The sequence below is a fragment of the Cynocephalus volans genome, chromosome 11 (assembly GCF_027409185.1).
Source record: "Cynocephalus volans isolate mCynVol1 chromosome 11, mCynVol1.pri, whole genome shotgun sequence".
NCBI lineage: Eukaryota > Metazoa > Chordata > Mammalia > Dermoptera > Cynocephalidae > Cynocephalus > Cynocephalus volans.
The window spans coordinates 105,901,966-105,915,917 of NC_084470.1; the positions used below are offsets into that span (position 1 = coordinate 105,901,966).

At 41.3% G+C, this 13,952-nt stretch overlaps 1 protein-coding gene across 3 annotated transcripts in view; it reads right to left on the reverse strand.

Moving 5' to 3' along the window:
• Positions 1–1,918: 1,918 nt before the first annotated feature.
• MTARC2 (mitochondrial amidoxime reducing component 2) overlaps positions 1,919–13,952 on the reverse strand; it is a 30,171-nt gene continuing 18,137 nt past the window's right edge. For 2 of the 3 annotated variants that reach the window (XM_063114288.1, XM_063114289.1), the window contains 4 exons: positions 7,394–7,455; positions 7,234–7,305; positions 5,861–6,008; positions 1,919–2,836 (listed from right to left, as the gene is read on the reverse strand). In XM_063114288.1, coding sequence (XP_062970358.1) covers positions 5,885–6,008; positions 7,234–7,305; positions 7,394–7,455 — 258 coding nt within the window. In that variant the 3' untranslated portion in view covers positions 1,919–2,836; positions 5,861–5,884. Of the gene's footprint in view, positions 2,837–5,860; positions 6,009–7,233; positions 7,306–7,393; positions 7,456–13,952 lie in introns of those variants that run through there. The other variant, XM_063114290.1, reaches the window with a different exon arrangement.

The window sequence follows — 13,952 nt, forward strand, 5'->3', positions numbered from 1 at the left end:
GGTTTAACTCCGTATGGCAGCTGGGGATTTATAGCCGTAGAGCAGGGTGAGCGGCTCAGTGAATGGAAAATGACTAAGAGGACACATAGAGGGTAGGGGAATCCTTGCTAAACCACGTAGTCAGGATTCCTGCAGAAGGCAAGGCAAGGACTAACACATCAGAGGGAGAGAGGAGGAGCCTGAGCAGGTATCAAGGATAAGCAGAGGACGATCAGGGTGGGGGAATTCTTTCTAAACCGACAGCAGGGTTCTTGCTAAAACTGGGCTGGGGAGGTTGGGAGCAAGGTTCAGGCCTAGTCAAGAAGAGGGCTCAGAGGAGCCTGGCTGAAGTTTGGTCAAGGAAAGTCTGTCAGGCCCAGCTGAGCCACGGGTCACACTGACCAGGAGTGTACATTTCAGGACTCAGACATACTGTCCACACAGGCGGAGGGTGTCTTGGATCAAAGAAGGGAGAGTCCCAAAAGGGAGAGCCTCTTTCCCCAGCTGGCACCTCACTACAGGGCTCTTCAGCACTCAGGAAGGATCTGCCATTCTAGAATGCTGTTCCTCATCATAAATGTTTAGGTTTGAACAATTACCTGTCCTATTCTTTTCAGTCCTAACGTCTTATTTCATCCCATCTTATCTTTTTTTCTTTTCCGACCACAGGTCACCCTCACCCTCTCCCCACTCCTGTGAAATCCAGCTGTGTTCTCAGTACAGAGGTCAGTATTTCTCCTGCTGTGGGAGTACATCAGGGAGCCAACTCTTCCAGCAACAGGCTCTGGGGAGAAGGGCTTGGGCAAAGCTGGCTTCCCTTGTAGAGTATGCATAAAGCAAATGTACTTCACAGGGCCTGGTTTTCCAAAGCCTTGCAGTTTCAAATATTGACCTTACAAAAAACAGGAAATTCTCCCCAGGCTATATAGTCTCTGTTGTAGGATAAAGAGTTGTAACACAGCAAGATTGCTGGCTCAAAGACAGGCAGGTTACTGATTGATATGTAAAGATACTGGGAAATTGCTGTAAGAAGACAATGTTTGCTAAAATCAAGCTTTTGTTAGTGGATTGACTTAATTATGTATTACCAGCTTCTATTGTTAAACTTGTTAAACGGTACTTAGCAAAAACCCCACCTGTGTTCTCTTCTTGTAACTTCCTGGTCTGAAGAATAAATGCAGGAAGAGAACCCCAATTCGTGGTTAATTTCCCAAATGGAATGAATGCCTCGCTCTGGAGAGTTTGGGGAGATTAACCCCTTTTTGGGTCATCTCACTGCTCAGAAGAGATGGGCTTTGAGTAATCTTTGGCGGCTCTGTCACCCAGGGGAAAAGGAGTGACAAATCCGTGGGAGGCAAAGCAACATTCCCTGAAGAAGTGCTGGCTGCTGCATGGTGAAGTGTGCTTTAGAGAACATGGTACAGCACACATCTCAGAGTGACTAGGACGTGGGCTCTGTATTCTCCAAGGAAGACAGCTCAGAGGCACTCAACATTGTGCACTTCTGTTTATCTCCTTCCCTAATTTCTCTTTGGAAATTTAAAAGGACAACATGTCTTCTGCATTTTAATAGTCGACCTTAAAGTTAGCAGGATTTTTCTACTTCATCACTTCCAAAATTTACCCAGGGATACAGCTCACTTGCCACTTCTACTTCACAGGGTGCTGCTGGGGATGGAGGTTCATTTCAGTCCCAGAACCAGCAAAGGGAAATGGAGAACACCTGCACCTCACTGAGGGTGAGGAAGTCTGCTCCCAGCGTGCCTGCGGTTCATGATGTCCCGCACACTGCCAGCGACAGGAGGGAATGTGTGTAGAGACAGATTGTGTCCCTGGAGGTAATCAGAAAGGTAAAGAAAAATGAATGGCAGTCACTGAGGTTCTAAAATAAAATGAGAAAAGCCCTGGATACAGACTCATAAATACCAAAGACAAAGGAGGCTTGAGATTCACATTTATTAATGATAAAGAAACCACAAAATCGTAAGTGGGTTAGTTCATTCACATATTACTTCAGTATTTTTGCTTAGTCATACCAACAATTATGTCCACCTAAAACATATGTCCCTGCTTTTTTCTTCCCACTCCTGTTCTCTTTTAAACTCCATTCTCTTTTAAATTCCTTTCTCTTTCAAATTCCTTTCTCTGTTTTAAACTCCATTCTCTATTTTGTCTCACTTGGAATTCCAGGTGGTGTATCCAGCAGTTACACACAACAAATTACTTTAATAGAGGCTAATAGAGGCATAATAGAATATAAAAACAAGGCCGATAAAATAACTTCCATAGTCAAGTACAGCCCTGATGTAATGGTAGGGTAAAAACACATGAGCCAGCAGGAGCCAACAGCCATGTGAATACCAATGAACAGCATGTGTGAATGTGCTGACACGCACAGGCACATCAGGAAACTATGGCTTGTTTTCCATTTCTCCTAAAACACAGAATAATAGGTAATAAAATGTATGCATTTAAAAATTGTCTTGGAGCTTTTAAGCTGAACTTTAAACTTTCTTTACTCATCTCTATTAAAGTCAGGGACTGGAAAAGAGACATAGCTACAGTAACATTCAAAATAATTTTAAAGGCAATTTTATTCATTTTAAAAGTCTTCATTACCTAAAATTTATATAATTACAAATTACATTTATGAAATTATAAGTTTATATAATGTTGTATTCCCAAGTCACCTCTAATACTTTCCCTGCGTTAACATGGAGCACACACAACTCCGAAAAGTAAGAAATGGAGGTCGTTTCTAGAGTAAAGATGGTCAAAGGCTTGGTAATAAGGATTCACCGAGGTATCGTTGCTGCTGTTGTTAAAACCCCGATCAGTGCCTCCTGGATGCTGAAACCTGAATAAATAATAAGAATCTGATTATCCAATTATTTGTATTACTGGTCATAAATAATTCAAACACCGACAAAACAGTTACTTATTGAGGCTAAAATGCAGGCATTGCAAACTATGTCCTGCCCCCCAGTTACCTTAATGGAAAAAAGCAGCCTGTTAAGACTGAGTCCTGGCCAAGGGGTCTTTCTCACATGACACGTGTGAGTGCCAACGGGAACAAACTTTTGAGAACAATTGGTCAAGATGCTAAAAAATATGCCTATACCCCACGGGTTAACAATTCCACTTTTAGGAACCTAACTTACAGAAAACTCCTTAATTTAAAAATGGTCCGCATACAAAGATATATACTACAATATTTATAACAAAATTGGATACAATCAAGTGTCAGATACAGTAAAAATGGTGTTAAAAATGTCATATGCTTATACAATGTAATGTTATGAAGCCACCAAAAATGATATTTGAATAGACTGGAGAGCTATGATATGTGTGTGTGTGTGTGTGTGTGTGTGTGTGTGTGTGTGTGTGCGCGTGTGTGTGTATATATACACTGGAGAGCTATGATATATTGTGTATGTGTGTGTGTATCATGTCTCATACGATGTATATTGTATATCATACAGATATAGATATCTGTGTAGATATACATACCTATATATGTAGATATAGATATATATCATATAGATAACAGCTATGTTAAACAAACAAAAATACCAACCAGAATAAAAATTTATAAACATGACAATAAGTGATTTCTTTCTTCTAGTTTTCTGGCATTTTCTAAATTTGCCTTGGTGAACATGTATTGCATTTATAATAAAACACAAGCTTTTGTATAATTAAACTAAAGGGGATAAATAAATAACTCAAGCAAACTTGGTGCAAGTGTTAACTACTTTTCCTCTTTTTAAGGGCTTTAATCTGTCCTTTAACCTTTCCTGTAAAGGAGGGTCTCCAAAATGTAGAGATCTTAATGGGCTCACCTTAAAAATAGTAACACTGCTTTTATTTTTAAAGCCCTAACAGAAGTGCATGACCAGAGAGGAAAGCTCTTGGTGATTCTGGGGGGCGGGCTGTAGGGAAGGCTTCCCACAGAGTTCGCCAGGTGGGACTCTGCGGTGCATGGAGGAGAAGCACGTTCAGAGCAGAGAAGCCCGAGAGGCTTAGTGCAAAATGGCAAACAGCACCCATGCTATGCTGAGGAGCTGGGCATTCACACCTCCCTCTCCTCCCCACCCTACTTAAACAACAAGCCCTCACTCCCACCTGACATGCCTCTTGTCTCCCTCCAGTCCATCCCACATGTGGCTCTCAGGACCAAATCCCACAAGCACAGCTTTGGTCATGATTTGGGTTTAATGATGCTCCACAGCTACCTTTATCTGTAAACTAACTTTCAAGAACCTACCATATCTGGCTTTGTCCCTCCTCTCCATCCTCATCTCCCCTCTCCCCTGCCCCAGCATCCTCCTAGATCCCTACCATAGGTTGGACCTTCTAGAGGCTTCCATCACATTGGACCCCCGGAGCACTCTCCTGACCTTCCTTCCTCAGCAAGTTCAGGATCAGTTTCACTCAAGCTAGATGGCTCAGGCCTGGTCCACTCTCCCCAGATGAGGGCTTGTAGAAATAGCAAGCACTTAGGAACTTCACAGTTTTCTTTCTAGTACTTACTATATTTCACCAAATCCAAGATACACCAATTGTAAGATGTACTATTATTCTATGCATCAGTAAGATTTTTTAAAAAGGTATCCTGAATGTTCTAAGAAGCTCTCTGATTTCAGAGATGTTAAAATGTGGGAAAAATAGGCATCTTCCAACTGACTGAAATATGGTTATGGTTATGGTTATGTAAATGCCTGGTCATAACAGGCAGCCAATAGAAGTTTATTTCCTTTTTGCCCACCTCAGTGGCAAAGTCTGTCTTATCCTTATACCCACCATGGCACCCAAGACTGGGCTCTGTTTGGAGCAGTAGTTGCAATGATGACAGTAAGAATCACAGTTAATATTTACCGAGCAATTTCTGTGTTTCCGTTGCAGTGCTGCAACTCTGTATGAACTCAGCACACAAAGTAACTTTTACTGGTTGTTCTGGTGAGCACTACCATTACTCCCACTTTTCAGAAAAAGGTAACGAGACAGAGAGAGGTGTAGGAACTCAACCAAGTCAGGAAGATGCTAGGACTATGAGCTCAGGTCTACCTAATGCTAGACCTAGGCTGTCTGACCCACTACCCTCCAGTGTCCTCTATGGCCAGGCTTGTGGGTGTCAAGGCTACAAGGGCAGGTAATCACAGCTGAGAAGCTCAGGCCTCTTCCCTCTGAAAGAGTGGTGAAGAGGTTTTGGAGATAGGGTGATTTTCAGAACTGGCTATGGATTTTATGAGAAGAGTTACATAAAAACTTCAACTTGACGTCTTCCAGCTGACTTCCTCGTTCGTGTGACTTGGGGGTTAGGCATGTGCCCCAGTAGTCGGGTTTTATGTGCCCAGTGCAATCAGTGTATGAACATTACTTCTACCTCATGATTCAGGATCCAGTTGCCTTGATGCACTGATTTTTTTCAAACTGAGATTACATTTTAAAAATACACTTGATAAAAAGCATTTGACTTAAACATTTTTCCCAAGTTGGTTTTGAATAACTTAAATATTTCCCTTTCACTCTTCTATAGAGACAGAAAAAATAAAGACATAACTCTTGAGAATTGCTCACTTTCATCTCCCTATCCCTTAATGATACTCCTTACTGGACTGGGACATATGCCTGCCTTTCTGCTGAGGCTCCTCCGTCAGCATTTTATAACTGATTGGGAAAATGGAGAAGGCTGGGTGGAAGTACACAGATTACCAAAGGGAATAGAAATAAAGCACATTTTCCAACTCCAAAGATCAAAATACAAAACGGCTCATTCTCTCAAGTAGTAAAACAGCAAAGTGTAAAAAATATCTTAACACAAGAAAATGTGGCCGTGGTTTCCAGGTACTGTATTCCAGAAGCAAAGCTGCCCCTTTACCATATCACTCTGGTGGGTCTGTCACTACACCATCTGATACACAGGGTCACCAACTCTCAGGCTTCCAATTTTTTCCACCGAACAATAGATCCCAAAAAGTGGGGACGACTTGTATATCTGCTTCTCAGAAGGATCGCACAGGCGGTAGCTGAAAGAAGCAAAAATTTATCATCGGGCACAAAAAGGAAATCACAATCTAAGTGCTCTACATAGAACTCAAGTTTTCATTCTCAGGTTATTTATAAATAAATAGTAGCCTTTTCTAAAATGTTGACAGAGACAACTGTGGACAATCAGTCGAACTGCAAATAATCCTGGTTTTTCGAGAAGTATCCTGAGAGTCTAAACAATTTTTAGATGGCTTCGGTTTGAGGCCAAAAAAAACCCCACTTAGACGTGTAAGTGTAAAACACTTTGTTGACGTGAGTAGCTCAGCTTCACAACTCACTGAAACAAATGTCATGAAATCTCAAAACAGAACTGCCCTGAGCTCTCCAAACTTCTTGTTTAATGCATGTAAGTGCTTTGCTTTCAACACCTTCCAAGCTTGTAAGCCCAAAGCTGTGGTTTGTTGGTGAACAAAAATTAAGACAGAGATGCAGTTGACAGGTCAGTCTGGACTATTGAAGCTAATTTTTTTTTTTTCCCAAGGGCCTGTCTGAAGAAAAAAAAATTAACTTCACTGTATCTTAAAAATCAAAAACCAAAACCAAAACAACTATAAATTTGAAGGCTTGAAGAAATAACCTCTTCTCTAACCGAAAGCCGGTAAAGACAAACAAAACAGAAGAAAGGGAAACAAAACAGAATTAAGCTCCAAAAAATGTTAATTTAGGTCGAAAAACACATTTTACATTAAGAACTAAAGTCATCCAAAATTCTTTAAAGAACAAAACAAAAGAAAAAAAAACCTGGCATAAAAGAAACTCCCAGATAAACTCTGACAACTCATTACATTCCTTTTTTTTCTAATATTTTATTATGCAATTCCAATTATTCTCCTTTCCCTTGATATTGATTCTAATAAAGGAATTTGAGCTGCAATGAACATAATTAAACAAAGTATTCGGGCCTTAATTTGGAAATGTCCGTGTAAATATTATTAAAAATCGATATGAGAGACATAATATTATACAATTAATAATTTATAAAAAGCACTAAAGGATCCATCCAGAAAAAAAAGAGGAGGCAACAGGTAATCACTCACATTCACTGACAGACACAAACCAACCAGAAGGCAGGTGGAAGGTGCCCCGGATAACAAGGTCACATGCACCTTCTTAAAGCATAAGCTCAGACATAGCACCTAAACCCACAAGTAGCTCTGGGATAGGGACATTATTAAAAATACAATAGACACATTAGTGTTCTACCTCTTCAGGGTTTCCAGTGGCTCCTTCCTGTCTATGACTCCAGTATCTGGGTCCACCGTGGTCAAAATGCACCTGTCACACAATAACCAAGGGTTAGGTGACAGCTAAGAACAAAGGAGCACGCCACACCCCTGAGGTCAAGTCTAGTGAGAATCCTTACCTGGAGCAAGCCAATACCTTTTTCATTTCTACACCACCAATTAGGAGTTCATCCCAGGTGTCCTAGCAGAAAAGGGAAAGTTACCTTTTTAATTAAGTCCTGTAAGCCTGTAAGTCCATTTATTTCTTGGCTGGTACTAACTACGAAACTAGCAGAAGTAAGCAGCATGAGAAGACACCAAGAAATAGGCCCCAAAAGGGCTCAAAGGGAGGTAACATGTTGGTGAACCCAGGTCCACCTCCTGACTCACAGCCTCGAAGCCCTCATTCTGTCAGCACAGCACGAACAGACCTTCTATGACGCAGTTTGCCATCAAAATCATAAATTAACTAGAAGGCCCATATACTGGTGTCCAATAAGAAATGTATAGCTTACAAGACAAGCCCCTCTTTCCTTAGAGCTAAGCCATGATGGAAGCCAAGTTAAAATCTGAAGATCCTTTGATGAGTGGAACATCAATCACCCAAGGGAAGTTGGTGACAATTGACACATTCAACACTGCCACCCCCACAAAGAAGCCTGCATCCCGAGGTCACTGACAGTGGTCTGTCTTCCCACCTTGAACATGGGCACTGCCAATGTTTGCCTCAGGGCTCCAAGCAATCCTCACAACTTTGAGGGCAGTGCTACTATGATAATCTCCACTTTACCCAAAGAAAGAGGCCTAGAGAGGGTGAGAAATTTTCTCAGGATCACAGCAGAAGGATGTAGGACGGCTAGGTTTGAAAATCTTTCTGATGGCAGGACTTTTAATCACCCAGCGTTTAACCATATGTGCACACACACACACACACAGATACATACATACATACATAGTTATACATACACATATATGAAGGTTATAGATATTATATGCATATATAATATGATTTGTGTTATATGTACCCCCACATACACATACATATATATATATACACACATATAAGAGTGCTTCAAATAAGTTCTGGAAAAAATAGAATTGAAAGATAATACAAATCTTTCCATGAATTTTTTGAAGTACCCTCATGTAAAAGTTATATGGACTATATCGTAGGGAAGGCAAAATATTACCTCTACCCTCTGAGGGTTTTTTTGGCTGGGCCTTAGAATTCAATTGACATAAGACAGGACAAAAGCATACAAAGTTACTCAATGTAAGTTTTGCATGGCACGGGTGTGGCTGGGGTTGAGTGCATGCATGCTGAAGCGAGTTAGGGAGAGGTGACAGGCAGAGGGGCTTGTGCTAGGGTAGTTAATCAGGTAGAGAACTGACTAGGAAGATAAGGGTTAGTTTAACCAGGTTTGTTTGTGAAGATTTCCCTCAGCTTCAGCTTCTGGACCTTGATGATAAGAAGGACACTTTCCCTCAGGTACAGGGAGGGCAGCTTTCACAGGGGCAGTCCAACTCCTGCTTTTAAGAAACAGAAGGAAGGTCAGAGTGATCTTGCACTTGCTGGTTTTTCAAGTGCCTTTAACTCAAAATAGTCAATATGCCAGAGTGTCATATTGTGGGCTGGCATGTTCAATATTATTACATATACACACATAATATGATATATATATATCAGATGGTCTGAGACGTACAATGGCTCGACTCATGATTTGTTGACTTTAGAATCAGTTTATCTGGACGTAACTGGTTTGTAAGTCGAGGAGCATCTGTATTCGGGAGGCGGGTACATAGAGCTATGTAAAGACTGCAGGTGCCTCTTGCTAATAGGGGAGCCATCTGTGTTTATCTTTCAGGTACCTATGCCTGCCTCTGCTGAGACCTACCGATTAAAGTTTGAATAGCACAGGGTAATCCTCTGTCCGGGTCTCAGGGGGAGAGGTGGGAGGCATGGGGAGATGGGGCCTCACTACAGGCTCCATAAACCAGCAACAGAGTCTATAGTCACATGCAGAGTGTCCCTTGACAAACCGTTTCTTTCTTTTTTTTTTTTTTTTTTATTTACATGCCCTTTATTTAATATCTTGGTAATTTAACCAAACAGTTAATTAGTGAAAGCTTCTTTTATAGAAATATCCTAGATAACATAAGAAAATAAGGTATAGAACTAAAATATAAACATCTTTCAATTCCTAATGAGTTAATTGTTCCAGACAATGATCATCAATGGTCGATACAGCAAAAAGTGATAGACATGTACTTCCTGATGAACTCTGCAATAACACTTATAAAATACAAAATTGAAATGGAATCTCATTAAAACTCTTTATTTCACTTCCAATTTATTTTCTAGTACTAAGAGGGATAGAGAAATACACGAAAAAAAATTGTGAGGTTATAATAGGCACAATTCAGATCGTGGAACTTGTACATTACAAATAATTGAATTTCTTTAACAATGACAACATTGCAGGGAAAAAAAGATGGAGAAAGGCAGAACCTAAAGATTGAAAGAGATTTTTGAGAGAAATCAACAAATTATAATATATGGATCTTATTTGAATCTTAATTCAAGCAAATGGTGAAAATCAACCAATCAAAAAAAAAGAGAGAATATTTATAGAAAAATTGGATAATTACAAACATTGATCATAATTATAAAAATTTATGTCATTATTCCAGAACATAAAGGGATAATTTATTTTGATATGATAATGGCATTGTGGATAAACTGTTTCTTGATCTCAATCCAGGCAAAGTTTTTGGAGACCAGGAGTCTAGGGATTTGGCAAGAAATCAGAAAATGAGGAAATCTATGCCTGCACATCTGGCTGCTTCCCTTCCCCTCAGGGGCACGGGAGAGAACTGAAGCCTCTCTGGAGGAGGCAGAGCAGAGCAGAGCAGAGCAGAGCAGGGGGTAGGGACTAAGACCACAGCCTTTCCACTTCTGCTGCTGATGATCAACAGGTCAAGCTTGGGTCGTCTTTCAGGAGTAAACTAACCACCCCACCCCACCCACCACCAGGCCTGTAGGGGTGATTCAGCAAACGCATAAAAGGGTCTCCAGTACATAACTGGGTCTTCAGAACTCAGACATTCCCTACCAGTTATGACCACAGCTACAAACTGAGTTGAGGAGGTCTCCATGGTGCCCTGGGTTCCCAACTATCCTTTAGGAAACTGTTTTTGTGTGGAAATAAACTCCATATTCCAAACAATCAGTTGATGGGTGTTGGGAAAATGGAACAGTTTGATCAGGCTCCCCTCGCCTCGGAACCAGTTCAGGGTCGTTCGGTAAGCATTGTGTGTGGGTGGAGTAAGTGTGCCTGCATGGTGGCGCCACTTTGACTGGTGTTTACTGCCTCTGGTGCCCGCCCTGCGTGGTCATGTTTTTCCAGACCTGCAGCTTCCAAGGACCGTGTGGCCAGTTGCCTAGCTCATAGACCTGCGTGAAGAGGTCTGGTGACCCAGCCTGGCATGAAGGGGTCTGGTGACCCAACCGGGCGTGTGAAGGATTTGCGACCCATCTGTGAATGGGCTTGAGGGGTCTGGGAGCTCCAGACCCAGCCCTAGCTCAACCATCGGCCCAGTTGGTGCAGGATTACTGGTAGGTAGAAGAGCCGCGACAACTAGCATGGTCGCCTAGCTTTACAATTGGGCATCATGAACAGGATTAAGAGCTAGACAATTGGCGCTGTGAGGATTCCAAGCCTCACAGTAGCCTTAGCAGTAGCAAGACAATGGGTGAACTAGGTAACCTTTGTAAAAGTCAAGGACACTCCATGTAGTGAATGGAATCTTCATCTCCTAGCCAGATCTTATTATAAGCACTCTCCAAACAGCAAACTGCAAGACAACCATAGCACATGGCAAACCCCCTGGTGGAAAGTGACCTCTGATGGATGGGGTATGACCCAGAAATACAGCTCCTGTACAGGGAAGGGATGGGTGGTGGCCCTGGCATTTCACTGCACAAGGGCACTGAGGCCACAGGCATGAGAGGCGATCTGGCAGCCCTGTACAGAACGAACCCCGCACTCTCCAAGTACCTTCATTCAATTTCCTTTTTCCAAGTGATGATGAATGTCATATTTCAAGGCCACATATCTGAGTTAATTCTGCATCATGAATATGATAGAAAGCAAGCAAGTCTGAAAAGTTCAATTAGGTTTCCTAGCTCAACAAGACAGATTTTAGTGATCTGCTCTTACACTGTTAAACATCTGGAGGAGCCAGTTTAGAATAGCAAATTATCTGGATTCATAGGAGTTGTCAGCAGCACCCCCCAATGCCAGCTCTAATTACCTCTAAAATACTAATCACATCATATAATCATGTCACCCACCCTAATCTGATCATTGTCAGCATTTTGGTTAAAGCATTATTCACAATAACAACATATTAAGCAAACTAAGTTTAAATATACTTATTAATCCAGTTATTACAGGAAAATAATAATAAATTTTAAATTATTGAAAAATGAGTTCAAATTAATATCGCATGAAATTAAAATTTCCATTACATTCTACTGGACATACACCACTTAGTGACATACACTATTCAGCAAAATTCCAACGTCTTCCCTAAACATAAAAGCAGCTCTAAGAGCTTGGTGCGCCCCCTGCTGGGGATCATCCTCTCTGCAGCCTGACAAAATCTAGGTCCCTGGGACGTTTTAGAGTGGAAGGATAAAACCATTGAGTTTTTGAGATGGAAGAAGTAAAGAAAGGACACGAAAAAGGTAAGGAGAAAGGCGCAAGTACTATACGCAATGGGCTGAGCTCTTTGGAAATAATCCTGAGAATTTGCTGTTAATTTGCACACATCTTGTAAATACTAAATTAAGACTACACGGTTTTCCATCACAAGCAGCACCCAGCAGAAGAGGTAGAAGAAGGAGATGTTGCTGACACACAGAACAGCACAGGTGAGGGTGCTTGTTTACCTGAGACCTTCACTAGAATCCACATCGGCATTTGTCAAGCAAAAAAATTAAACGTATGAAACAAAATATGGCTAGTGTAGAAGGTTCTCCCCCTTTATCTGCCCCTCTCTATATATACACATATGTATATACACAGACACATATGACCACACACACACACACACACACGAGGGTACTTCAAAAATTTCATGGAAAGATTCATGTTATCTTCTGATTTTTATATTTTTGAAGGACCCTATATATCTGTATACAGGGAATATAGATATAGAGAGAAAGTATACCCATATCTATATTCTATCTCTATTTATGCAAATATAGGTGTGTGTGTCTGTGTGTGTAGCCAGAGAGAGAGCACACCCAGGTGAGTATGGAGACCAAGGTGAGCTCTCATACACCAAGTAACCACAGAAGGGCGAGCAGACATCTGAGAGTAAGATGGAAGGAAGGACAGAAAAAGCCTGAGTGGCCTGCTGTGGCAGTGGGCTCTGACAGGAGTTATCTTGAAGTGCACAGGTTAGGACAGCTGCAGAGCCTTTGGGAACCTATTCCCCAGGCCCCAGCTGCAGCCACTGTGCTCGCCCCTCATCTCCCCAATCTCAGCCACAGGACGGGGCGGGGGGGTCCCCTTTCCCTGCTCCTGGTTTTCTAATGGCAACTCATAAGTTTATTATATTGTGTTGTACATACAATTGTTAGAAGCAATTTTAAAGTATTTGGGGATAAACTGACGAAATGAGTAAGTGAATAAACCAACAAAATTGTTCTGTTCTGAAATCCATAGCAATCTTTCTGATTTGGCATCAATGCCCTTACACAACCATAGCAAACTTGGAAAGTCATCTTCTAGAGTCTGGCTAAATGCATACAGAGTGTATATGCAATGATTACTATTCAGCATGAGAAAAGAGGATGTGAATTTGTATTTATTAACACTGAATAATGTTCAACATGTTGCCGAGTGAAAAAGCAATCGTATGTAGAATATACAGAATGATTTCATGGACATCAAAAAAATCTTTATATATAGCTATGTTTATACATTTATAGAGATATACACGGAAGGCTCCTCACCAAGATTTAAACATTATTTGTTTTTTATAATAAATCTTAATTTTCTTCTTTTCTTTTTTTTGTCTTATTTTCTATAAGAAGCATTAAAATCCCAACAACGCCTTTTAAAAATCATTTTACTCTAGGTAGAATTCTCAGATGCTTTCTGACACCAAACACACGATGTCTTTTCCAGCAACAATTCTGCAATTTTCTGACACCAACTGGGTGTCCAACAATTCAATTCAGTTCTGACACTAACTACCAGAAGTTAGTGCAGACCCCAGAGGTGAAGGGCTCTGTCTCACAAGACTGCCCCCAATTGGCTATAAATCAGGAGTTCCCACAAGCCCCTCCTGAGATTTGACAATTCACCAGAATGACTCCCAGAACTCAGGAAAGTGCTTTACTGTGACTGGTTTATTTTTAAGGGTGCAACTCAGGAACAGCCAAATGGGAAAGATGCACAGGACAAGGTATGGGGATGGAGGTTTTCAAAACTTCCATGCCCTTTCCGGGTGCACACCCTCCCAACATCTCCATGTGTTCATCAGCTTGACAGCTCTCCAAACCCCATCTTTTACGGGTCTTTATGGAGGTGTCAGTTCCTGGGCACAATTTATGAAATCATTGGCCATTGGTGATTATCTCAACCTCTAGCCCCTCTCCCTTCCCCCAAAGTCAGGGGGTGGGGC